Source organism: Carcharhinus amblyrhynchos, chromosome 6, assembly GCF_965287045.1.
Source record: "Carcharhinus amblyrhynchos chromosome 6, sCarAmb.v2.hapA, whole genome shotgun sequence".
Lineage (NCBI taxonomy): Eukaryota > Metazoa > Chordata > Chondrichthyes > Carcharhiniformes > Carcharhinidae > Carcharhinus > Carcharhinus amblyrhynchos.
Window position 1 is genome coordinate 118,646,863 of NC_137329.1, and position 27,971 is coordinate 118,674,833.

The window sequence follows — 27,971 nt, forward strand, 5'->3', positions numbered from 1 at the left end:
GTCGACCCATGTTGGACACGGTGGGCTCGAGGAGGAGTTCTTGGAATGCTGCCGGGATAATTTCCTTGAACAGTGTGTGTTGGAGCCGACGAGGGAGCGAGCTATCTTGGATCTGGTGCTATGTAATGAGGCAGGTAGAATTAGGGACCTTGCGGTGAAGGATCCTCTTGGAGAGAGTGATCATTGTATGGTGGAGTTTCTGGTGCAGATGGAGGAGGAGAAAGTGGGTTCCCGGACACGCGTCCTTTGTTTGAATAGAGGGGAGTACGGTAGGATGAGAGAAGAATTGGCGAATGTGGACTGGGGGAGTGCATTGGAGGGAGGGTCTGCTGAGGATCAGTGGAGGATCTTTAAGGAGATCTTTCTTGGTGCTCAGCAGAAATTTATTCCGATGGTCAAAAAGGACTGTAGGAGGAGAGGTAATAAGCCGTGGATAACGAAGGAGGTGAAGGAAAGTGTTAAATTAAAAGCGGAGGAATTTAGAGTAGCTAAGAGTAGTGGGCGAGAAGAGGATTGGGAGAGGTTTAAATGTCAACAAAGATTGACAAAGAAGCTGATAAAGGAGGGTAGGAGAAACTATGAAGCTGGGCTAGCGCTTAATATAAAAAAGGATAGCAAGAGTTTTTATAAATATATAAAAAGGAAGAGGCTGGCTAGGGTGAACGTTGGTCCTTTAGAGGATGAGAAAGGGGACCTAGTGGTAGGGGATGGGGATATGGCTAAGGTATTGAATAACTTTTTTGTTTCTGTCTTCATGGAGGAGGACGTGAATAATTTGCCGGGTGTTAGCGATGCAAAGGTGGTAGGACTGGAGGGTCTTAATGACATTACTGTTACTAGAGAGGCGGTGCTCGACAGACTGGAGGGGCTGATTGTGGACAAGTCCCCGGGACCAGATGGAATGCATCCGAGGGTTCTGAAAGAAATGGCGGAGGTTATAGTGGATGCATTGGTGGTTATTTTCCAGACGTCGCTGGATTCCGGGGAAGTGCCGGAGGATTGGAAAACGGCTAATGTTACGCCGTTGTTTAAGAAGGGTGCCAGGCAAAAGGCAGGGAATTATAGGCGGGTTAGTTTAACGTCTGTGGTAGGTAAAATGTTAGAATCCGTCATTAAGGAGGAAATTGCGAGGCATCTTGAAGGGAATTGCTTGATAGAGCAGACGCAGCACGGTTTCATTAAAGGGAAGTCGTGTCTGACAAATTTACTGGAGTTCTATGAGGATGTGTCTAGGGCGGTCGATAGAGGAGAGCTGGTGGATGTGGTCTTTCTGGATTTTCAGAAGGCGTTTGACAAAGTACCTCATAAGAGGTTATTGCAGAAGGTCAGGGGACTTGGAGTTGGGGGTAGGGTGTTAGCGTGGATAGAGGATTGGTTGTCAAATAGGAGGCAGAGAGTGGGGGTCAACGGGTGCTATTCGGATTGGCGGATGGTGACTAGTGGAGTGCCCCAGGGGTCGGTGCTGGGGCCTCAGCTTTTTACCATTTATATAGATGATCTGGAGGAGGGAACCGAGTGTAGGGTGTCGAAATTTGCGGATGACACCAAGATTGGGGGAACGGCAAATTGTGCGGAGGGTGTGGAGAGTCTGCAGAAGGATCTAGATAGGCTGGGCGAATGGGCCAGGAAATGGCAAATGGAATTTAATGTTGGCAAGTGTGAGGTGGTCCACTTTGGTAGGAAGGACTATTACTTACGTGGCGAAAAACTGCAGCAGGCGACGGTGCAGAGGGACCTCGGGGTCCTTGTGCATGAGTCGCAAAAACCCAGCTTGCAGGTGCAGCAGGTGGTCAGGAAGGCAAATGGGATGCTGGCCTTCATAGCGAAGGGGATTGAATATAAAAGTAGGGAGGTCTTGCTGCAGCTGTATAGGGCATTGGTGAGGCCGCAGCTGGAGTACTGTGTGCAGTTTTGGGCGCCGCACCTGCGCAAAGATATTTTGGCCTTGGAGGGAGTGCAGAGGAGGTTTACTAGGCTGATACCAGAGTTGAGGGGGTTGAGCAATGAGGAGAGGCTGAATAAACTAGGCTTGTACTCGTTGGAGTTTAGAAGAATGAGGGGAGATCTCATTGAGACGTATAAGATGATGAATGGGATGGATAGGATAGAGGTGGAGAGACTCTTCCCGCTCAAAAAAGACAGTAGGACTAGGGGGCACAGCCTCAAGATAAAGGGGGGGCATTTTAGAACGGAGTTGAGGAGGAACTTCTTCACTCAAAGGGTGGTGAATCTCTGGAATTCTCTGCCCGTTGAAGTGGTGGAGGCTGCCTCGCTAAATATTTTTAAGAAGCAGGTTGATGGGTTTTTGATAAGAGAGGGGATTAAGGGTTATGGGGAGAGGGCGGGAAAGTGGAACTGAGCCGCGACAGATCAGCCATGATCTTATTGAATGGCGGGGCAGGCTCGAAGGGCCAGATGGCCTACTCCTGCTCCTATTTCTTATGTTCTTATGTTCTTAATATCACTGGACTAGCAATCCAGAGGCTCACGTTAATGCACTGGGGACATGGGGACAAATCCCACCTTGGCAGCTGGTGGAATTTGAAATCCATTGATAATGAAATGAAAGCCGTCCTCTGTAGTGGTGACCAGAAAGTGATTGTTGTTAAAAGAAAATCTGGTTCACTCCAGGGAAGGAAATCTGCCATCTTTACCGGGTCTGGCCTACATGTGAGCAAAAGTGATGGACTGCCCTCTGAAATATAAGCAGCTCGGTTCTAAGGCAGTTAGGGATGAGCAACAACTGCTGGCCTTGCCGCAAAGCCCACATCCCTTGTAAGGATAAATAAGAAATGAATCATGCAAAAATACAATTGATGAACATTCTTTATAGAATATTTAGCGGTAATGTAACTGGCTCTGAATAGGCATGAATATCTTGACATAGGTCATTTCTGGACTGCAATAGATAAAGAAAGCAGTTCACCACCACCACCACCTCAAGGGCAATTATGGATGGGTAACAGATGCTTAAAATTTATTTATTGGTCACAAGTAAGGCTTATATTAACACCAGTGAAATTATTGTGAAATTCCCATAGTCGCCACACTCCAGTGCCTGCTTGGGTGCACTGAGAGAGAATTTAGCATGGCCAATGCACCTAACCAGCACATCTCTTGGACTGTGGGAAGAAACCCATGTGGATACAGGGAGAACATGCACATTCTGCATAGACAGTGATCTGAGCCAGGAATCAAGCCCAGGTCCCTGGTGCTGTAAGGTAACAGTACCAGCAACTATGCTGCCGTGCCGTCCATCCTCTTGGCAGTCGGAAACTACATTCCACCAAAGATCAACTTTACCCTGCCAAATTAGAAGGGTTTGTGGGAGGTAGCCATACACACACTTAACACCAAATAGTGATTAAGCCAACAGTGAGGCAGCAGTGCTAACCAACGTGCCGCTGACCTCGCCAACAGCACTCACATCTTGGGATTAAAAATGTTTTATGGTCCACAGTATGACTTGTGCTTTCCTTTCTTGAATCCTGCTGGAATATTTAATTTTTATCTTTTCCCCATTAGGAACTGGCAGAATACAAGATTTATGGAAGTGGAAGTGGCTCTGAGACTTCTATTCATGTTGGGAGAGGCAATCCCAGCGTCGCACGGTGCACATTTCTCTGGCGACAGTGCGAAAGCCAGTGTTCTGCAGGAGATGATGCACACAGTTGAGTATTTAGCAAAGCTGGAGCTTGCCTTGTTTATAATCTACCTAAAATGGATAAAAGCAAAATACTGCAGAAACAGGAATCTGAAACAAAAACAGCACACTAGTATATCCCAGCAACCCTGACAGCATAATGTTAAAGTTTATTTATTAGTCGCATGTTAAGTTTACATTAACACTGCAATGAAGTTACTGTGAAATTCCCCTAGTCGCCACAGCCTGATGCTTGTTCGGGTCAATGCACCTAACAATGCATCTGCGGGGAGTGAATAGAGCCAACGTTTTGAGTCTAGATGACACTTCGTCAGAGCCTAAAATGGGTGTTTGAGTGGATTGAGGACTTACTTTTAAAAAGTGCACTCAGAATTTGTCCAAAATGTCTTTTTGTAAAAGTTGGCATTCAGAAATCTCATTATTTCTAGGCAAGGGGTGAAATATTTTGCATCGTGCTTATGTTGCCTGGTGTAAAATTGGTGTTAATGCTCTGAAATAATTCATTAATTCAGGTGTGAATTGGTTAGTTAGAAACTTGCTTTGTCATGCATCTCAATGTGCACACAATATAAGGGAGCCACTGTTTCATAGAATCCCTACGGTGTGGAAGAAGGCCATTCGGCCCATCAAGCCTGCACAGACAACAATCCTGCTCAGGCCCTATCCCCAACACCCCATGTATTTACCTTGCTAGTTCCCTGATACTAAGGGGCAATTTAGCATGGCCAATCAACCTAACCAGCACATCTTTGAACTGAGAGGAATGCAGACACCGGGAGAATTGTGCAATATTTACAGTCACCCGAAGTCTGAACTGAATCTGGGTCCCTGGCACTGAGGCAGCAGTGCTAACCACTGTGCCACCATGCCACCCATGTTTGCCAATGGAAAGCTCTGATTGGAGCACTCACTTACCGTTTGCAACCAAAATGGTAGAATTTTGCAGCACAGGAGACCATTCGGCCCATTTTGCCTGCGCAGACTCTGAAAGAACAGTCCAATTTGTTACGTTGCTACAGAGGTACTTCATTGGCTTTAGCACTCTTTCGGATGTGCTGAGGTCACGAAAGGTATTATATAGAAATGCAAATTCTACTTCAGAATTCTACGTGGCTATCAATACAAAATAAAAAGAAAAGCCACACCGATTTGGTCTAACCCTGCAGCCTTTTTCCCCAAGTACCCAGCAAATTTGTCCTTTTCAAGTACATGTCCATTTCTCTTTTTGGCATTTATTATCATTTGGTGGTCGGCGCACTCAGTGGACACCTCCATTGTTGGGGTACAGCTCGTTAAAGGAAAGGGGGAATGTAGTCACCATCTGTGTTTTGTAACATTCATGGAGTGTTACCCCTGTTCGATTTTAAGTAAGAAAGATGTCTGATGTAGAAGGTTGACCTCAAATCTGAACATGCCAGATATGGACCAAAATGAGTAAGTGATTGCTGTTAACCTCTGAAATATAACATACTTTTTCTGTCCCTATAGTTGGTGACATCTGGAGTGAGTCAGTACCAGCATGTATCGGTTACATTGGAGTTTTTTGAAATAGTAGTACGCTATGAGAAGTTTTTTACTGTAGAACCACAGCACATTCCTACCGTTCTGGTGAGTTGTTTTAAACACATATACACAGAATATTTAACCGTAAGAGGTATAGAAGTAGGCCATTCAGCCCATCGAGTCTGCCCTGCCATTCAATGAGATCATGGCTGATCTGATGTGATAATCCTCGACTCCACTTTCCCACCTTATCCCTGTAGCCCTTGATTCCCTAAAAATGTCGGTCTCAGCCTTGTACGTAATGACCCAGCCTCTACAGCCCTCTGTGGTAAAGAATTCCAAAGATTCACTATCCTCTGAGGGAAGAAATCCCTCCTCATCTCTGTCTTAAACAGGTGACCCCCTTACCCTGAGATGGTGCTCTCTGGTCCTAAGCTTTCCCACAAAGGGAAACAACCTCCCAGCATCTACCCTGTCAAGCCCCTGAGAATCCTAGATGTCTCAACAAGGTTGCCTCATTCTTCGAAACTCCCAATGAGTACAGGCCCAACGTGCTCAACCTCTCCTCATAAGAAAATCCCATCATATCTGGGAACAATTTTCTGTCCACATTACAGAACCAAGGTCTCAGTAATACGTAGGGAGTGGGTGAGAATATTGATGAATTGATTTCACCATAAACTTTATGGGTCTGGTTTCAGGACACTTATTTATAGAGTGAATGCTAAAAGTTTTGAACATTGCTGCAAGTGAAACCATCTTCTCCAAGTCGACTTGGTCATTTGGATTTCCTCTCAATGTTTTCGTTTCCAGAGAAGATGCCCTGGTCTGTTCAGTCAAAACTGTTTTTGGTGTTTGGAACAGATTGAGACTAGATGTCCTTGCACAGAATCACCAAATCCCTCCGGTGCAGAAGGAGGCCATTCAGCCCATCGAATCTGCACCAGCCACAATCCCACCCAGGCTGTATGCTTGTAACCCCGTGCATATTACCCTAGCTAGTCCCCCTGATGTTAAAGGGCAATTTAGCAAGGCCAATCCACTTAACCCGCACATTGTTGGACTGTGGGAGGCAGCCGGAGCACCTGGAGGAAACCCACACAGACACGGGGAAAACATACAAACTACACACACAGTGACGCAAGCCGGGTTTCGAACCCGGGTCCCTGGAGCTGTGAGGCAGCAGTGCTAATCTCTCTGCCCCTGTGCCACCCTTTGGAATCATTGAACATCCACCTGAACAGACAGATGCAGCCTGGAGTAATTGATCAGCTGAGATGCTGACCTCTGATAACGCAGCGCTCCTGTAGTTAACACATCAGAGAGTTAACTTAGAGATGTCCCAGATCTAGCGGCTGGGGCAATCTTCTAACTAAACGATGAGTTCTGACAGCTGAACTGCTGCTCCCGGAGCAAGAGGAATATCTTTCTTATTTGTCAAATCTTTGTTATTGGAAAGAGGGGGCTTTGGAGATTTTTATTACTTGTTGACTCTTGAAAGAAACAGTTTAATTAGCTCAAAGTTTGAGTGATGTCCCAGGTATTCTCTAATTTCAAATAGGATGATACTGTAGGGAGAGAAGGTGGCGTAGTGGTAATGTCACTGGGCTGGTAATCTCTAGGGCGTGGGTTCAAATCCCACCATGGCAGCGGAGAAATTTAAATTAAATCATCCTTAGACGAATGTTGAGAGGTATTGATCAAGTGGATTCTCAGAGGCTTTTTCCCAGGGCTTAATTGGCTGCCACAAGAGGACTCAGGTTTAGGGTGCTGGGGAGTAGGTACAGAGGAGATGTCAGGGATAAGTTTTTCACTCAGAGGGTAGTGGGTGCGTGGAATTGGCAGCTAGCAGTGGTGGTGGAGGCGGATTTGATAGGGTCTTAAGAGACTTTTGGATAATTACATGGGACTTAGTAAGATAGAGGGTTATAGGTAAACCTAGTAGGTAGGGACACGTTCAGTGCAATTTGTGGGGTGAAGGGCCTGTTTGTGCTGTAGTTTTTCTATGTTCTATCTATAAATTATTGGAATCTGGAATTGAAAACTTGTCTAACGAGACATCCTCAATTCTTTGTCGTATGAATGGGCTGACAATCTGGGGGACTGTCATTGCAATCTACCAGCAGCAAGTGAAGGTATCCCTTAATGCAGCTGGAACAAGGACGTCAGTGATCTGTGAATAGGGTGAATTATCAGCCATACAGGTACTGGTGGAACTTCCAGGCTCTGAAGATGGTACTCGCTGCTTCCTTCTCCAATTGAGCATGGTTAGATTTGGCACTCGTCAGTGTGTGGGACGTGAAAGCTATTGGACTGTCCTCTCTCGAAGGTGGAAGTGTGTGAGACAACTGCCCTAAGTCAGGAGGGGGAAGCGTCACAAGGTGTAAAAAAACATCATCTGGTTCACCAATCCCCTTTTGGAGGAGAAAATCTGTCATCTTTACCTGGTTTGGTCTACATCTGACTCAAGTTCCACTAGTGGTTGACTCTTAACTTGCTCTCTGAAATGGCCAAAGTTTAAAGGCAATTAGGAATGGGCAATAGATGCTGGCCTTGTCAGTGATACCCATGTTCCATGAAATAAATAATTAAAAAATAAACTTTTGAGTGTTAAAATGTCTGAAACAAAATGTGCCCGAAGCAAGCTCTTTTGGCACTTTTCCTGCCTTTCTCAAAATTTATATTTAGACTTGGTATTTAACCCTCTTTTCATTGTCACTTTTCATGCAGATGGCATTTTTAGATCATAGGGGGTTGCGTAACAGCAGTCCAAAAGTTCGTAGTAGGACAGCATACCTGATATCCAGATTCATTAAATCTTTAAGGTGAGTAAATCCAATAGCAATCCTCTGTTCAGTCCTGTACCAATTTTCCACCTCTATAATTTGATCATTAGTTCTTGGTAATGTTGAAATTGCAAAAATGTGTTTCTCATGGAGCATTAACATGTTTTTCAAGTTAAATTCATCAGGATGTGCAAGCTCACGTTCCAAGTTCCTAATTGTTCCCAGTGCAGGAATGTGCCTGGTAGAATTTAGGTGCTCCCCATCACTGGCTGTGCTTGTTTGGGGGGGGTTAGGGAGGGACAGAGGGTGATGGTGTTGGTGCTGATACCCCTGAGATAGCTGATTCCTGACAGCAAATCAGCACGTGGTCAGTACTGCTGCCTCACAGCAGCAGGGACCCAGGTTTGACTCCAGCCTCGGGTCACTGTGTGGAGTTTGCACGTTCTCCCTGTGTCTGCATGGGTTTCCTTCGGGCGCTACGGTTTCCACCCACAGTCTAAAGATGTGCAAGTTAGGTTGATTGGCCGTGCTAAATTGACTCTAGTTTCAGGGGGATTAACAGGGTAAAGGGATTGTGGTCGTTGCAGACTTGATGGCCTCGTTCTGCACTGTAGGGATTCTATAAGTCCTTGACTACCCTCCCTGTTGAATGAAAAAACAAATAACGTTACTGCCCACTGCGACCACAAAATAAGTGTAATTTTTCATAGGTTGCTTGTACATGTGCAACTTAGTGTTTCTAAACTGTCTTTGTTTTCTTACAGTAAACATATGAATCCTTACATAGAGGATATTCTGAACCGAATACAAGATCTACTGGTGCTTTCTCCTTCAGTGAGTGTTGAATTGTCTTCTGACTGTTAACCTGAAAGATGTTAAATCGCTTCCCAGAACTCCCTAAACTTTGTAAGTCAATGAGTGGCATGGTGGCACAGTGGTTAGCACTGGTGCCTCATAGCGCCAGGGGCCAGATTTGGTTCCCAGTTTGCGCCACTGACTGTGTGGAGTCTGCACATTCTCCCCGTGCCTGTGTGGATTTGCTCTGGGTGCTCTGGTTTCCTTCCACAGTCCGAAAGACAAGGTGGCTAGGTGCATTGACCTTGCTAAATTCTCTGTACCCGATCAGGTGCCGGAGTGTGGTGACTAGGGGATTTTCACAATAACTTCATTGCAGTGTTAATATAAGCATACTTCTGACACTAATACAATGAGCTTTTTTAAAAAATGAAACTAATGAATGAAGAAAGCTTTTAGCCTCATGTCCAGGATCAACCACTATCCTGAACATTGCTTTTTGTAAATGATTAAAAGAATAAATTGGCCATTCAATCAAAGGTGCTCTTTGAGGCATGTTAGAGCAATATAGCAGCGGCTTCATCTAAACCATTCTCTCCATCACCTGCACTAGTATCTCATTTCTATCACTAGGTGTTAGATTTTGCTTGCTATTACTTCCATGCAATTCCTTGATCGTAGAATCCTACAGTGCAGAAGGAGGCCATTTGGCCCATTGAGTTTGCAACAGCCACAATCCCACCCAGGCTGTATCCCCATACATTAGCCTAGCTAGTCTCCCCTGGCACTACAGGGCAGTTCAACATGGCCAATCCACTTCACCTGCACATCTTTGGATGGTGGGAGGAAACCCACGCAGACAAAGGGAGAACGTGCAAACTCCACACAGTCACCAAAGCCAAGAATCAAACCTGGGTCCCTGGTGCTGTGAGACAGCAGTGCTAACCACTGTGCCACCATGCCACCTAGCTATTTCACTATTCTAAACTCTCTCTGTCCTGCTCACTCTCTCCCACCACACTCTCTGGCGCTCTCTCCAGAATCAAAGAAATGCCAAGATTTCTTCCAGTATGCTTAATTTTCTGGTTGTTGTTTCGATGATGTTTTCTGAGAGTTGTGATGGTTTACTTTTGATGTATTATTTCAGGAGAATGGTTTCCAGACCCTGTTGAGCAGCGATGACCAACTGTTTATTTATGAAACAGCAGGGGTTCTAATTGTGAATAGTGAATACCCAGCAGAAAGGAAGCAGGCTTTGATGAGGGACTTGCTTACTCCGCTAATGGAGAAATTCAAAGTGTTCTTAGCAAAGCTCCTAACAGAGCAGGATGGGGAGAGGCAAGCTGTGCTCGCAGACTGTTTAAACCACGCTGTGGGTTTTGCAAGGTTAGTCCTCTTCCTTTTTTCCTCCTCTTGAAAATTCTTATGTCTACTCTAGGGAGCAGTATTTGACCTTCATTTTGTATTTGATTTATTATTGTCACGTGTATTAACATACAGTGGAAAGTGTTGTTTCTTGTGCACTATACAGACAAAACATGCCATACATAGAGAAGGAAATGGGAGAGATCCATATCATGATGTTTGGCCTTTCAAAAATACCTTAGTTAGACATGTATCATCATTAACAGCACTGGGTCAAAATTCTGAAGCTCCCTACGTTACAGTAAGCAGTCTCGCAACACCATGTTAAAGTCCAGCAGGTTTGTTTGGAATCACGAGCTTTCAGAACACTGCTCCTTCATTAGCTGAGTATCTCACCTGATGTAGGAGCAGTGCTCCGAAAGGTCATGAGTCATAGTGCGGCATGGTGGTACAGTGGTTAGCACCGCTGTGTCACAGCTCCAGGGACCCAGGTTCGATTCCTGACTTGGGTCACTATCTGTGTGGAGGTTGCACATGCTCCTCGTGTCTTTGTGGGTTTCCTCTGGGTACTCTGGTTTCCTCCCTCAGTCCAAAGATGTGCAGGTTAGGATGATTGGACATGCTGAATTAACCCTCAGTGTCGTGGGATGTGAGGGGTTAGAAGGATTAGTAGGCTAACTGGGTAGGGATAGGGCCTGGATGGGATTGTTGCTGGTGTAGACTGAATGGGCTGAATGGCCTCCTGCACTGTAGGGATTCTATGGTTTCTAAACCTGTTGGACTTTAGCCTGATGTTGTAAGACTTCTTACTGCACCCACCCCAGTCCAATGCCGGCATCTCCACCTCATCCCTACATTGCAGCAGTGTAGAAGTACCAGCAGAATTGAAGTCGTTCTAAGGCATGCCATTACCTTCACGAGAGCAACTAAGGATGGGCACCAAGTGCTAGTGTTAACAATGATGTCCACATCTTGAGGATTCATTACAAGAGTGTATTTATCTTGTCCTTTTAACTTGCCAAATTCTTCCTTCCACCACCCCCATTATTTTCCTTTTGAGATTTCCAATTCTCCGCTGCTTATGCTCTGAGCTTTTTGGCATCTTCTGGACAGCAATGTGTTGGCTGCTTAATGTTAAGAAGTAATAACGTTCATTAGCATGCCACCTGGAAAGCAGTTAAATTGCTGCTTACCCCAGAATCTTTACGGTGGAAAAGATTGTCATCCTGGGGGAGAGATTATTGTGGCCAAGAGTCACAAGTCTTGGTTTATCTTAATTTTGGATTCACTTTTATCACTCTGGGTACTAACCTCCATTTATTTTAATAATGTAAATTAAATGGTGGGTTGATATCAGTTTACCATTTGATGCTGTAAGCTTGAGGGGCAGGTTTGTGCATGCTTGCAGCGAAAATGTATTAAAGTGTCATTACATTGAGGAAGACCAGTTGATTCATCCATCATTTGTTTGCAGCAGAAGCCTTAAATTCAGTTGTTTCCTAAACAGTTCTAGGGGTCATCCCACAACTTTTTTTGTTCAATAGTTCATGGGAGTAGAACGAGCTGATCTGCCAAATTTACATTTTAACATTTTTTTATTAATTCATGGGACATGGGCATTGCTGGCTGGCCAGCATTAATTGCCCATCCGTCTTTGCCAGGGGGCAGTTGAGAGTCAACTGCATTGCTGTGCCTCTAGAGTCACATGTAGACCAGTCCAGGTAAGGACAGCACATTAAAACAGCATGGCCACACAGTGGTTAGCACTGTTGCCTCACAGCGCCAGGGATCCTGGTTCAATTCCCCCTTGGGTCACTGCCTGTGTGGGGTTTGCACATTCTCCTCATGTCTGCGTGCGTTTCCCCTGGGTGCTCCGGTTTACTCCTAACGTGTTGGTTAGGTACATTGACCATGCCAAATGCACCCTCAGTACTGGAGCGGGGGCCGGGGATTGTCACAGTAACTTCACTGCAGTGTTAACGGAAGCCTCCTTGTGACTAATAAATAAACTTTGGAAATTTGTATTTTAAAGTTAATGATACTGTCTCGAACAAAGATGGACAAATCCACCACTGGTTATAGGCAGTGAAGTTGAAGAACCCGGGTGTGGATCCCTTGTTTATTCCGTGTCTCTCTCTCATCTCATTTTTAGTCGGACCAGTAAGGCCTTCAGCAACAAGCAGACTGTGAAACAGTGTGGCTGCTCAGAAGTGTACCGAGACTGCCTGCAAACATTCCTGCCAGCTTTGAGCTGCGCTGTGCAGAAGGAGGTGCTGCGGAGTGGTGTGCGCACCTTTCTTCACAGAATGATCATTTGCCTAGAGGAGGAGGTTCTTCCGTTCATTCCTACTGCCTCGGAGCACATGCTTAAGGACTGTGAGGCCAAGGATCTTCAGGAATTTATTCCGCTTATTAATCAAATTACAGCAAAATTTAAGGTACATTTATGAATGACATTTGAGTCTTGGCTCCCGGCTCAGTGGTAATATTCTAGTCTGAGTCATATGGTTGTGGGTTCAAGAGCCACTCCAGAGAATTCAGCAGAAAATGTCAGTCCACACTTCAGTATTTAGGGAGTGTTGCTCTGTTGCAGGTATCATCTTTCAGATGAGACATTAAACACAGATCCTATTTGGTTGGATACATATATATCCATGGTATTATTCAGAGTAGGAAGGGGTTCTGATTATTTTTGCCAGTGACCCCTCAATCAATAGCATCAAAACCAAACAACTGTTCATTTGTTTTGTTGCAGTTTCTGTGGTTCTGCTGTGTGCAAATCAGCTATCGCATTTGCTTCCATGATACCTACATTTCAAGACATAGTGAGAAGTCTCAACACCAGTTTAAAGTCCAACAGGTTTATTTGGAATCATGTGCTTTCGGAACACTGCTCCTTCATCAGGCAACTCGCCCGATGAAGGGAGCAGCGCTCCGAAAGCTTGTGATTGCAAATAAACCTGTTGGACTTTAATCTGGTGTTGTAAGACTTCTTACTGTGCCCACCCAGTCTAACGCCAACATCTCCACACCATATATTTCAAGAACGAAACTAATAGACTGTAAAATGCTTTGAGAGGTCCAAAGGACGTACAAATAAATGTTAATTCTTTCAAATCAAATCATGATTAATAAACTTGAGAGTTGACATCCATCATACGTTTTCACCTGATATTTCGCAACACCTTTCATATATGGGTGGCACAGTGGTTAGCACTGCTGCCTCACAGTGCCAGGGACCTGGCTTCAATTCTGACCTTGGGGTGACTCTGTCTGTGTGGAGTTTGCATGTTCTCCCCATGTTTGTGTGGATTTCCTCCCATGCTCCAAAGATGTGCAGCTTGGGTTGATTGGCCATGCTAAATTGACCCTCAGTGTCAGGGGGTAAATAAATAGGGTATTGGGAGTGGAGCCTGAGTTGAATTGTTGGCAGCAGAGGCTCCATGGGCCAAATAGTCCCCTGCACTTGTTAAGGATTCTGGATGGCTGGATTGGAGGCACCACAGCAGCAGGGGGAGCACTCACCACATGCAGTTGCAGGGAACTGCCTGAATCGAAGAACAATTAAACTCAACTAAGGCAAACAGGGAGAGCCGTAATGCTTACAGCTCAGGGTAATAGGGCCATTTGACTATGACTCATTTGGTTAAAGCATATCTTTAGTGAGTTGATGAATTCTAGAATTATCTGTACATGCGATCTTTTTGATGTTTACTGAATTTACCAAAGCAGGAAAATAACAGGAGGTGTCTGCAAAAGGCGAGGATATCAGATTGGCTGTTGGAGTGGGGCTGCTGCAAGAAAGCAGCAAATGGGGAAGTGAACACAACTGCAAGTGGGCAGCAAATAAAATGTCAAGTGAGGCATTGAGCATTCAATGGGCATTGAATGCATCGTGACATTATGTGCTCTGCACTGACACCTCTGAAGAGGAATGGTTGCCAACATCCTGTTCTTGGCATGCATCCATGCTGTCAAGTGGCACCAACTTCCTGCTCCAATGCAGTGGGAAGAGATGGATCCTATATATGTGTGTGTATATATACATATATGGCACGCTGCTAACTCCAGAGGCAAGGCTGTGTTCTGTTGAGCAACTGTTGTTAATGCTGGAAGCACAGCTCAGACTTGGGAGCATGTCCAATCCACTTTACCAGCGTGTCTTTTGGACTGTGGGAGCACCCGGAGAAAATCCACGCAGACACGGGGCTAATGTGCAGTCTTTGCACAGACAATATCATGGAATCCTGCAGTATAGAAGGAGGCCATTTGGCCAACGAGTCTGCACTGACCAAAATCCCACCCATAAACCCATGCATTTACACCAGCTAGTCCCCTGACACTAAGAGGCAATTCAGCATGGCCAATCCACCTAATCAGCATGTCTTTCAGACTGAAGAAACCAGAGCACCCAGAGGAAACCCACCCAGATACGTGGACAATGTGCAAACTCCACATAGACAGTGACCCAAGACTGAAATTGAACCCAGTCCCTGGTGCTGAGGCAGCAGTGCTAACCCACTGTGCCACTGTATGTTGGAACAGTTTGTAACAACTCTATTTCAGATGGCCTATTTTAAATCCATGCATATCTAATAAGTTCCAAACACGGTGACTTTTCTCTGCATTTTGGTAAAGAGTTGCTGATTTTTCTTTGCTCAATGTGTTCCTCTTCACAGACACAGATTTCACCGTTTTTACAACAAGTATTTATGCCTTTGGTTCAAGCTATATTTGAAGTATTATCACGGCCAGCAGAAGAGAATGACCAAACTGCTGCGCTTGAAAATCAGATGTTACGTAGAAGTTACTTTGCGTTTCTGCAGACAGTTGCAGGGAGTGGAATGAGTGAAGTCATTGCCAATCAAGGTAAACGGATTTGTAAATGAGCAAAAACGATGAGTTTTCTTCCACACCTTTACTGTAATGACTTTTTTAAACTCGGAAGGAGGCCATTCAGCCAGCTCTGTAAAAGAGCTGTCCAGATAGTTCCCCTGCCACTGCTTTTCCCTTGTAGCTTTGGAGGTTTCTCCCTGTTCAAATATTTATCCTTTTTAAAATTAACATTGAAATCCACCTACCACCCTTCATTCCTGAGCATTATAACCCATAATGTATCTAGAACTAAAAATCTCTGTGCCTCGGTCTCTCTTGCCAGTTATGTGTCCACTGTTAGCATCCCTTTCACTGTGGAAGCAGATTTCCTTTCCTGCTGTATAAAAATCCTCTGATTTTGAATTCCTTTTGACTTTCTGCTCACTCACCTTAGAGTTATTGAACAGTGACAGCTGTCTGTAAGAGCAATTTGCTTAGTTCCACCACACTCTGTCCCCGTGGATCGCAAATTGTTTCTATTCAAATAAGTATCACAGTCTGCTTTGAAAATCATGTTTGAATCTGTCTTCACTACACACTCGGACAGTGCATTCCAGATCCGAGCCTCTTGCTGCATAAAGATTTTCCTCATGTAGTCTCTGGTTCTTTTTGCCACTCCCTCTAAATTGGTGCCCCTGTTTCTTGACCCCTCTGCCAATGGAACCATTCGTGATTTTGACCACCTTCATCAAATCTCTGCTCCTTAAGGAGAAGAATTTATCCACGCTGGAACCATTCTCTGAACTCTCTTCTGCACCTTCTCTAATGCCTCCACATCCCTGCTAAAGTCTGATGCCCAGAAGTGTTTCATAAATATTCACCATAAGCCCTTACTTTATTACTACGTGCCTCTTATTTATAAAGCTAGGGATCCCAATTAAAGTTTATTTATTGGTGTCACAAGTAGGTTTACGTTAACAATGCAATGAAGTATTTAATAACACTCGTAATAATGGGACAAGGAACTAAGGAGAAATGAGGTGACATAAAGTAAAAGTTTATTTATTGGTCACAAGTAGGCTTACATTAACGCTGCAATGAACTTACTGTGAAAATCCCCTAATCTCCACACTCTGGCGCCTGTTCAGGTACACAGAGAATTTAACATAGTCAGTGCATCTAACCAACACGCCTTTTGGACTGTGGGAGGAAACCGGAGCACCTGGAGGAAACACCATGCAGACATGTGGAGAAGGTGCAGACTAAGCTGGGATTGAACCCGGGTCCCTGCCTCTGTGCACATGTCAGAACGAGGGCAAAGTTTGCCTATCATAATGAATGGCAAACAGGCTCAAAGGGCTGAATGGCTTACTGCTTCTGTTTCTGTATTCAGCATAATTGTTATTATAACGGTGAAATTATTTTTTTCTTCACTTCAGGTGTACAGAATGTAGAACACGTCCTGTTTACAGTTATTCAAGGAGCAGTAGAATTTCCAGATCCAATTGCACAAAAAACCTGCTTTATCATCCTTTCAAAATTAATCGAACTTTGGGGTAAGGAACACAATATCCCTTGAGTAACAAGAGCAGCCTCATTTTATTTTTAACCAACTGCCTGGTTTAACCAATTGTCATTAATTCCAGGGGGTAAAGATGGCCTATTAGGATTTGAAGACTTCATCTACAAACACATTGTCCCAGCTTGCTTTCTGGCGCCACTTAAACCAACTTTCGATTTAGCTGATGCACAAACAGTCTTGGTGTGTATTGTACATTTTACTAAAACTCTTAACTTGCAAGCTAATTTTCAAGCTTTTTTAAAATAACTCTCTCTCTCTTCCTCTAATGTTTAAGAAACAGAGTTTGAATTAGACCTGTTAACATGCTAGATACTGATTCTCATTTCAAAAGAGAAAACGCTGGAAAATCAATCTCAGCAGGTCTGGCAGCATCTGTAAGGAGAGAAAAGAGCTAATGCTTCGAGTCCAGATGACCCTTTGACAAAGCTGCGATCTTAGCATTCAGCTTTGACAAAGGATCATTTGGACTTGAAACATTAGCTCTTTCCTCTCCTTACAGATGCTGCCAGACTTGCTGAGATTTTCCAGCGTTTTCTTTTTTTGGTTTCAGATTCCAGCATCCGCAGTAATTTCCTTTTATGCTGATTCTCATTTAGTCAATTAATTCATTCTTTCATGGGATGTGTCACTGGCAAGGCCAGCATTTGTTGCCCATTCCTATTTTCCTTTGAACTGAGTGGCTTGCAAGGCCATTTCTGAGGGCTGTTAAGAGTCAACCGCATTACTGTGGGTTTGGAATCGCTAATGGGCCAAACTGGGTAAGGATTTCTTTGCCTGAAGGGCATTCGTGAAACACATGGGCTTTTGCAACAATCCATAATGGTTAGACTCGATTTATATTGCAGAGTTATTAACTGAATTTAAATTCCACCAGCTGCTGTGGTCAGGTGTAAACCCATGTTCCTAGGGAATTACAGAAACAGAAAATGTTGGAAAATCTCAGCAGGTCTGAGAGCATCTATGGAGAGAGAATAGAGCTAACATTTCGAGTCTGGGTGACCCTTCATCAGACTCGAAATGTTTCCCTCTCTATTCTCTGTCCCCAGATGCTGTCAGACCTGCCGGGATTTTCCTGCATTTTCTGTTTTTGTTTCAGATTCCAGCAGTTGCAGTATTTTGCCTTGCACCTGGGCCTCTGGATTACTAATACAGTGACATTACCACAATCTCCCTCCAAATTTATCTTGTAGAGCATACTTGAGTTAAATTAAAGTTCTTTGTACATCATGTGCAAGACTCCAGTACAGTCACTGTTTATCCTCCCACCCATATCATTTTACCTTGGCATAAAAAGTTATAGCCTAATGAATAAAATGCTTAATGCTGAGTGTCATAAATGTCAGTTACTGTTGTCAGGGATTACTGAGTCATATGCAGTCCTCTCCACCTGACATTCCTGACTCATGCCTTGGAGGTGGTGAACAGGCTTTGGAGGGTCAGGAAATGAGTTACTCACCACAGGATTCCCAGCCTCTGACCTACTCTTGTAGCCACAATATTTGACTTGCAAATTATTTGATTTATTATTGTCACATATATATTAGTATACAGTGCAAATTATTGTTTCTTGAGCACTACACAAAGTACACCGTTCATAGAGAAGGAAAGGAGAGGGTGCAAAATGTAGTGCTACAGTCAGTACAGTTTTAAAAGCATACAACAAGAGCAAAAGATAAAATTAGAGAGTACACTGGGGACAGTTGGCAAGAGGAGACCAAGCTCTGGCTCCATCTTGGATCTTTAATTATACCAATATTTCCAGCAATTTAATTAACTCTGAACCTGTGCTTAATGATTATTAAAAAGGACAGCTGCTGCCAAGCAAAATTAGGTCCTACACAGCTTCACTGAAAGTTGTTCCTACCTCTCTTGGAGTGCGATGACCTTAATGGCCGGATTCTGGGTGCATTTGTTAACAATTCAAGACAATTTAATGAGGTTTCATGTTTGTTTTTAAGAATGCCGGTCACTCATCTCTTTTGGTTTTGCCATCTGCCGTATTTAGCTGGCAAATTGTAGTTATACTAGCATGATTGCAATGAACAGTGAAGACCAAAGGTTAGCATGGCGGCACAGTGGTTAGCACTGCTGCCTCACAGCGCCAGGGACCCAGGTTCGATTCCCAGCTTGGATCACTGTTCGTACAGAGTCTGCATGGGTTTTCTCCTGGTGCTCCGGTTTCCTGTCACAGTCCGAAAGACATGCTGGTTAGGTGCATTGGCCATGCTAAATTCTCCCTTGGTGTATCCGAACACGCGCTGGAGTGTGGCTTTTCCACAGTTACTTCATTGCAGTGTTAATATTTGTGGCACTAATAAATAAACTTTAAAAATATGCCAGATTATAAAACTGCAATTTGTCCATTTTTGTCAACTTTTATTTGCGAAGGATGGTTAAAATTATTTTTCGTCTCTCAACAGGCTTTATCCGAGTGTGCAATAACATTGAAAACAATTCATCTCAAAAGGGTGATGACCTTTCTCTTACCTAGGCTGGATATGTTTTTTAAAGAAAGTTACTCAAATCAGTTTCAAAGTGATATGAATGTAACTCTGGTGTTTGTGTTCTTGCTCACCGTGTATTTTAGGGATCTGAATTCATTCAATATCTTCAGCAAGATTACCTGCTGTCTTTGCAGGTAGCCCCAGAAATAATCCAGGTAAGTGAGAGTTTGGCTTTAAGCACTTTTTGAATTTGCAGCATATTTGGAATCTTTGGATGGCTCTTGCTCACAAATATTTTGGCGCTAAGCTTTTAAGAGGCACTAAACTTCAAAGATGACTGTCAATTGACCATTTACAATGAACAGAATTGTGATGCTGCAATTTTTCTCCCACTTAGGCAAGAATGTCCTGAATATCAGGAAGGCTCAGCCTTTCAATGCTGGATTATACAGAAATATGAACCTCTCTGTACGAGGAAGAAATATCCAGTGTGCGCAAGGTTCCAAAACTATCCTCCCCATACAGAATGGAAGTGTTCCATTTCATTACAGCTAGTTTTTCCCCATTATGGGGTGGCACGGTGGTTAGCCCTGCTGCCTCACAGCACCAGGGACCCGGGTTCAATTCCCAGCATGGATCACTGTCTATGCGGAGTCTGCATGTTCTCTGTGTCTGCATGCATTTCCTCTGGGTGCTCCGGTTTCCTCCTAGAGTCCAAATGATGTGCTGGTTAGGTGCATTGGCCATGCTAAATTCTCCCTCAGTGTACCCAAACAGGCACCGGAGTGTGGCGACTAGGGGATTTTCATTGTAACTTCATTGCAGTGTAAATGTAAGCCTACTTGTGACACTGATAATAAAAAAAAGGCTCTTCCCCCACCCTCTCCGGCTCTTTCTATATTAATGCATCAGAAATCTTTTCCAGTATTTAGAAAATTAACGTGGAACCAAGTTAAAACTAGGCTGTGCACCAATAGACAGAATTAAGACAGGAATACTTGTTTTCCTTACCTTATTCTGTGAGTTGGCGCCTGAGATCAAGCAAGCAACACCCATGCAAAGATGCACAAGACAGGCCCATTGAGAGCAGTCTATACATGGTTTGGCAAATGACAAACACAGTCCTCTGGCCAAGAAGAACGAAATACGAAGCTGTTTTCAAACTGGAAGCTAAAGGGTGTAAAACTTTCAAACTCATCAAATCGCTGTGCTGCAGCAAGGGACTAGATGTTAGTGAAAAACCCGGTGCAAGAATGGAAGGAGAAGGAATGCCCCATGAAGAAGTTGTCGAAGATCAAACGTGGCATTTTAACAGGAACCAGAGACTTGCCTGATCTTTAAGCTGCATGCATCGGAATGGGCCTTTGAAATTCATCTGGTTGCATTGTCATCAGAAGTGCAATACGCATGAGCCAAATCAAACCCTGGGCCCAGTGAAGATTTCAGACTGACTGCTACTTTCTGTCAGCGCTTTATGGAACAAAACAGTCTAGTGTTGGTCTAGAAGACCAAGATTGCTGAGAGACTACCAAGAAACCTCCGTGCCCAAGTTTCTAGTTTCCAGCAGTTCATCAGACAGAAACAAAAACACAAGCACCCATCAAGTCACATCGACACATGGATGAAAGCCCATGAATATTGATACGCCCAGCAACCCAAACTGGAGCGGAAAAATTTGAAAGCAGTAAAAAAAAACACAGGATGTAAGAGGACAAAAATTTGCAGCAGTACTAGTCTGCATGGCTGATGATGAAATTAAAGCCTGTTGTAATTTTCAGACATCAAATCACATTGAACATATGTTCCCTGCCAGTGTTTTTTTCTTCATGTCCATGACAAAGGTTGGATGGAAGGCACTGGGGTGAAGTTATGCTTTCCGGATGTATCACAGCTTGGTATGGCTCCTCCTCTGTCCCAGACTGCAATAAACTACGAAGGATTGTGACTAGAGCTCAGTTCGCCACTCAAACCAGCCTCCCATCCATTGACTCTGTCTATACTTCCCACTGCCTTGGAAAAGTAGCCAGCATAATCAAGGATCCCCGTGCATCCCAGACATAATCTTTTCCACCTTCTTCCATCGGGAAAACGATACAAAAGTCTGAGGTCACGCACCAACCGACTCAAGAACAGCTTCTTCCCTGCTGCCGTCAGACTTTTGAATGGACTTACCTTGCATTAAATTGATCTTTCTCTACACTCTAGTTATGACTAACACCATATTGTGCACACTCACCTTCTGTACGGAAAGTATGCTTTGTAAAGTGTGCAAGAAACAGTACTTTTCACTGTATACCAACACTGGACAATCAAGTCAATAACGTGAAAAATAGGAGCAGGATGAGGCCATTTAGCCCCTTGAAGTTGCTCTGCCAGTCAATAAGATCATGGTTGATTTTAACAACTCCTCATTCTTGCCCGTCCCCATAACTCTTTTTGTTCAGATATTTGATTGACAAAGGAACCAAATTGAAGGCAGAGTTGAGCAATGACCATTGCTACCTGTGGAAGAGCATTCCAAAGACTAATGATCCTGAGAGAAGAATCTTCATCTTAACTCGGCAAGTCTCTATTTTGAAACTGTGCCTTCTCATTCTAGATTCCCTTGTCAAGGGGAAACATCCTTTCAGCATCTACCCTGTCAAACCCCCTCAGCATCTTGTATGTTTCAATGAGAGCACTTTCATTTTTCTGAACTCTTAGTATATATAGGCCCAACCTGCTCAACCTTTCTTCATAAGCTGATTCTTGGGATGAAGGGATTGTCTTATGTATCATCTGTAAACTACTGCCAAAGCAACTATATCCTCCCTTTAAATGAGGGGACCAATACTGTACACGCTACTCCAGATGTAGTCTCACCAATGTCCTGTACAATTGTAACAAGACATCCCTATTCTTGTAAGCCAGCCCCGTTGGATTGAAGGCAGATTTGATGGTTTTAATACATTGTGTTTGTATAGATGATGGACAAGACATAGCTTTGGGGAATAAAAACAATTCAGCTTGGTGTGGAACCTGTTTGGGTTAGGATATACAAAGAAATAACACCTACATTGCAGCAATTATACCAGGAAAGCTAATGTTCCTTATTCAGTCTTTAGACGTGTGCCTCAACAAGCCATCGTTATCATCCCAGTTAATGGACGGGAAGGTTGCAGATTAGAACCCTGTCTCATAAAAACCGTAACTTGTACTTTTTTTCTTAAGAAAAGACGGGTGAACAGAGACACAATTGGCTTTTAACTACAAAGAATATGTATTATAATCAAACTTTTCATGTTTAATAAAATACTCCTTCACTTCCACACCTATCTTCGCCAATGGACACAGAGTTAAAGGATAACACAGGTCACAAAATGTGTCTTGTGCTATGATGATCTTGTAAATACACAGTCCCTGTAACCCAACAGGCTGACTGTGGTGAGATGCTGCCACTCAATTGATTATCTGTGAATTTCTCCTCCAGTTCCCCCAGATGATCTTTACACTGTGAGCTAACTGATTTCACTGGGTTTCCCCTTCCACAAGTGTTTCCAAACTCCACTCTGAGTAATGTCTTAGAATCTTCTTCCCTCAGCTGCTCCCAGCAAGGATCTCCTTCCAGATTTTACAACTCTTTCAGTGTTTTGCCTTTAATAGGCACAAGCTTTCTCACGATCTCAAGTATTCAGTCCCTAATTATTATTCCAAAAAATTGGAAATAAGGATACCCGACCTTTACGATTGCTTCAGATATCTAACTTTTCTCTAGCCAACATCAATTGCTGTGCTCTTCCCAATTCTGCCTTTAACTTCAATAAATAGTATCCTGCTTAAATCTCAATTCTCATTTTCCTTTTGACTTCAGTCTTCATGGAAACCTATCTTTTTATTACCTAGTTTCTGGAACTAGCTTTCTTGGCCATTACTCCATCCACTCTACAGCTTTCTTGCTTCCAGCAGAGCTGAAAGCTGTTCACTCTATCTTCTAGTCACATCAAGCAGAAGTTGGGACACTTTGCAGCACGGTGGTGCAGTGGCTAGCACTGCTGTGTCACAGCACCAGGGACCCAGGTTCGATTCCTGGCTTGGATCACTATCTGTTGTGGAACATAGAACATTACAGCGCAGAACAGGCCCTTCGGCCCACGATGTTGCGCCGACCAGTTTTTTAAAAAAAAACACTGACCCACTAACCTAAACCAATCCCTTTTCGTCCATAAACCTATCCACAGATCTCTTAAATGCCCCCAAACTAGGCGCATTTACAACTGCAGCAGGCAGGGCATTCCAGTCCATCACCACCCTCTAGGTAAAGAACGAACCCCTGACATCCGTCCTATAACTACCCCCCCTTAATTTAAAGCCATGCCCCCTCGTGCTAGCTTTCTCCATCCGAGGAAAAAGGCTATCACTATCCACCCTATCTAAACCTCTAATCATCTTATATGTTTCAATAAGATCCCCTCTTAGCCTCATTCTTTCCAGCGAAAACAACCCCAAATCCCTCAGTGTCTCCTCATAGGACCTCCCCTCCATACCAGGCAACATCCTGGTAAACCTCCTCTGCACCCTCTCCAAAGCCTCCACGTCCTTCCTGTAATGTGGGGACCAGAACTGCACACAGTACTCCAAGTGCGGCCGCACCAGAGTTGTGTACAGTTGCAACATGACGCTGCGACTCCTAAATTCAATCCCCCTACCAATAAATGCCAAGACACCGTATGCCTTCTTAACAACCTTATCTACTTGATTCCCAACTTTCAGGGATCTATGTACACATACACCTAGATCCCTCTGCTCCTCCACACTATTCAAAGTCCTCCCGTTAGCCCTATACTGAACACATCTGTTACTCCTACCGAAATGAATTACCTCACACTTCTCCACATTAAACTCCATCCGCCACCTCGCGGCCCAGCTCAGCAACCTGTCTAAGTCACCCTGCAAACTATGACACCCTTCCTCACAATCTACCACACCTCCGACTTTGGTGTCATCAGCAAACTTACTAATCCACCCAACTATACCCTCATCCAGATCATTAATAAAAATTACAAACAGCAGTGGCCCCAAAACAGATCCCTGAGGCACACCACTCGTAACCGAACTCCATGACGAATATTTACCATCAACCACCACCCTCTGTCACCTATCTGCTAGCCAATTCCTGATCCAAGTACCTAGATTACCCCCAATCCCATACATCTGCATTTTCTGCAGAAGCCTACCATGGTGAACCTTATCAAACGCCTTACTAAAATCCATATATACCACGTCAACTGCCTTACCCCTATCCACCTCTTTGGTCACTTTCTCAAAGAACTCAATAAGGTTAGTAAGGCACGACCTACCTGCTACAAAACCATGCTGACTGTCTCTAATCAATTCATTACTCTCCAAATAACTATAAATCCTATCCCTAATAATTCTTTCTAAAACCTTGCCCACAACAGAAGTAAGACTCACCGGTCTATAATTCCCGGGGAAGTCTCTGTTCCCCTTCTTAAACAATGGGACAACATTCGCTGTCCTCCAATCTTCCGGTACTATACCAGAGACCAACGATGACTTGAAGATCAGAGCCAGAGGCTCTGCAATCACCTCTCTAGCCTCCCAGAGAATCCTAGGGTAAATCCCGTCCGGACCAGGGGACTTATCTATTTTCAAGCCCTCTAGAATATCCAGCACATCCCCGGTATCAACTGCAATACTGTCTATTTTACACCCCTAAGTCTGCACATTCTCCTCATGTCTGCATGGGTTTCCTCTGGGTGCTCCAGTTTCCTCCCATAGTCTGAAAGGCATGCTGGTTAGGTGCATTAACCCGAACTGGAGTGTGGTGATGAGGGGAATTTCACAGTAAAATTCATTGCAGTGTTAATGTAAGCCTACTTGTGACACTAATCAACTTTAACTTCCTGGCAGAAATAACATAAACCAGAGACAGTTGTTCCATCCATTTGTCTCTCACTAATTAGGATTGGCTATAACAGCCTGGAAACACCCCAAAGCATTAAAGATGTCTGTTTGCATCTCCTTTTTATATTTAACAAAAAATGCTTTCTTTCATTGGAATTTAGAAGAATGAGGGGGGGTATCTTTTAGAAACATAAAATTATGAAGGGAGAAGATAAGATCGAAGCAGGGAGGTTGTTTCCACTAGTGGTGAAACTAGAACTAGGGGGCATAGCCTGAAAATAAGGGGGAGCAAATTCAGGACTGAGTTGAGGAGGAACTTCTTCACCCAAAGGGTTGTGAATCAGTGGAATTCCCTGCCCAGTGAAGCAGTTGAGGCTACCTCATTGAATGTTTTTAAGGCAAGGATAGATTTTTGAACAGTAAAGGAATTAAGAGTTATGGTGAGCAGGTGGGTAAGTAGAGCTGAGTCCACAATCTTATTGAGTGGCGGAAAGGGTTAAGGGGCTAGGTGGCCTACTCCTGCTCCTAGTTCTTTTGTTGTAATATGCTGTGGTGGATCTGGGAGGGAAATCTTTCAAATGTTTACACTTGTATATTTATGTTTCCAGGAGTTCTGTCAAGCTCTTCAAGCTGATGGAAAAATTTTTAAAAATTATCTAAAGGTAGGTGAATATCTTTCCTATAACTCCCCATCTCTCTACCTCTTTCCTCCTTCAAGACCTTACTTTAAATCTACCCTTTTTGACCAAGCTTTTGATATCTGACCTAATGTGTACATGGTTTGGTGTTCCAAGTTATTCTGTAGTTGCTTGTGAAATGAATTGGGACATTTCCTTTAACATTAAAGGTGCTGTATAAATATCATGTTGGGTTCTCCACTTTACACACCCTGCTAGGAATGGTGCTCCCTAGTTATTGGTGGTATTTGTGCTGGAGGATATCTTACAGGAGTAAACTTCAACAAAACCAGGCATAGATTTTCCTCTGGAAATCGAGCCACAGTGATGTGTACCTGTGCCAAATATTGGATGATGATGGAAATGTCCCAAGTTTTCTTGCTTTCTCAAGATTTATAAATGTCAAATAAAATAATTGTAAATCCCTGTAGTGCGGAAGGAGGCTATTCGGCCAATTGAGTCTGCACCGATGTTTTCAACAGATCAACCCACCCAGGCCCTATCCCCATAACTCCATGCATATGTATATTCTGCTGTTCGCTCTAACCTCCATCTCGGGCAGCACGGTAGCACAGTGGTTAGAACTGCTGCTTCATGGCACCAGGAGCCTGGGTTCAATTCCCAGCTTGGGTCACTGTGTGGAGTTAACACGTTCTCCCCATGTCTGCGTGGGTTTCCTCCCACATTCTGAAAGACGTGCATTACCCAAACAGGTGCTGGAGTGTGGCGACTAGGGGAATTTCACAGTAACTTCATTGCAGTGTTAATGTAAGCCTTACTTGTGACTAATAAATAAACTTTAAAACTTTAATCTTGGGACGGTTTGGCTTGGCCAGTCCTGCCTTATCTGCATGTCTTTGGAGTGTGGGAGGAAACAGAAACACTCGCGGGAAACGCACGCAGATACGAGCAGAACGTGCAAACTCCACACAATGACCTGAGGCCGGAATCGAATCTGAGGCAGCAATGCTAACCACTGTGTCACCATGCTGCCCACATAAACATGCAGTGTTCCTGTATTGTACCAAATTCTACAGTGTATGAAGCATTGTAAATTAATGGGCATTGCCATTGCCCCCCAAAACAGAAACTCTTGAATGTACTTAAAATGGCAGACTAACTCTCTTTCCCCTCCTTTCTTGCAGGTATTCTTTCAGCGGGCAAAGCCTTGAGAATGAACCTAAAGACCTTTTTTTAGTATTTCAAGAATCAACATTTCATTTATTGCAGATCGTCCCCTGTAAAGGTTGCAAACACCTCGTGCGGTTCCCCTCCAGGGGCTTTCTGTTTTGTGTAGGCTGCTTATTTTAGCTCATTTTTATTTAAATTACATTGAAAGTAATTTGTTAACCAATTTACTTACATTTTGGAGACTCATTTATTGAGATGGTGTCAGTGCTGTGGCCCAAGCACTGTCATTCCTGTATAATAAACTTCAAATTACGCGCTGTGGTATGAAGACAGCATTTGAATGCCATATTATTTTGATTTTTTTTTGTGTTGGGGCAAAAATGTATTCAGATGAGCACAGTTCATTGTAAAATATGGAATTTTTCTTGTTAATAGTGGTTGGCCATCACACTTATGTAAATTTTTATGGCTTGATGAGAAAACATTGTCCTAGATGTCTGATAAGCTAAACATAAATTGCAGTCCCAGCCATATAATGAACTAAAATACATTTCATCAGATGTCTTTGCAAGTGTTTTATTGCTTTTTGGAAAACCTATGTAAGTGTCTTTTCTTCATGTTGTTTGCTTGTCTCTTGTTCTCAACTCAAAGCATTATCCAGAATTATCTATCCCCCTCATTTCATCCAGTGTGGACACATCTCCCCTGTAGAATGCTCCGAGTTATCTTTCCATTTCTGAGCGTTGTAAAGAAGGCCAGCAGATTGCTTCCCGGTGTAAGTTCTAAGCCTTTCGAAGTTTAAATATGTTTGCATATGTTTAAGAAGTCCCACAACACCAGATTAGAGTCCAACAGGTTTGTTTGGAATCACGAGCTTTTGGAGCGCTGCTCCTTCATCAGACAAGAAACCTGATGAAGGAGCAGCGGTCTGAAAGCCCGTGATTCCAAATAAATCAGCTGGACTTTAACCTGATGATGTGAGATTTCTTGCTGTGCCCACCCCACTCCAACACTGGCATCTCCACATCATGTATACATTTAAACCTCTTGGGCTGTTGGGCTCATGAATCTGTATCCTGAGTGATGACAGCTGAAGATCGCCAATACAGAGTTTGAGCTCGGGCCTCTCCGTGTACTTTACTCTCTCACCACTGAAGAGAATCCTGGCGTGGAGGAACTTGAGAGAAAGTTCATTGTTTCCCCATTATGTCCAAAAAATGTAAAATCAAGCAACATTACCGTTCAACTTGGTGCTATTCTATTCTATATTTCTTGAAAACCAATACTTTGCTCCCTGGACATAAT

At 43.7% G+C, this 27,971-nt stretch overlaps 1 protein-coding gene across 2 annotated transcripts in view; it reads left to right on the forward strand.

Annotated features, from left to right (window-relative positions):
* xpot (exportin, tRNA (nuclear export receptor for tRNAs)) overlaps positions 1-27,225 on the forward strand; it is a 58,048-nt gene extending 30,823 nt beyond the window's left edge. For both annotated transcript variants that reach the window (XM_080191297.1, XM_080191298.1), the window contains exons 13-25: positions 3,526-3,670; positions 5,153-5,272; positions 7,898-7,992; positions 8,718-8,787; positions 9,896-10,134; positions 12,266-12,551; positions 14,793-14,982; positions 16,368-16,484; positions 16,575-16,690; positions 18,931-18,978; positions 19,098-19,169; positions 25,467-25,520; positions 26,681-27,225. In XM_080191297.1, the coding sequence (XP_080047423.1) occupies positions 3,526-3,670; positions 5,153-5,272; positions 7,898-7,992; positions 8,718-8,787; positions 9,896-10,134; positions 12,266-12,551; positions 14,793-14,982; positions 16,368-16,484; positions 16,575-16,690; positions 18,931-18,978; positions 19,098-19,169; positions 25,467-25,520; positions 26,681-26,707 (1,579 nt within the window). In that variant the 3' untranslated portion in view covers positions 26,708-27,225. The remainder of the gene's footprint in view (positions 1-3,525; positions 3,671-5,152; positions 5,273-7,897; positions 7,993-8,717; positions 8,788-9,895; positions 10,135-12,265; positions 12,552-14,792; positions 14,983-16,367; positions 16,485-16,574; positions 16,691-18,930; positions 18,979-19,097; positions 19,170-25,466; positions 25,521-26,680) is intronic.
* Positions 27,226-27,971: the final 746 nt, after the last annotated feature.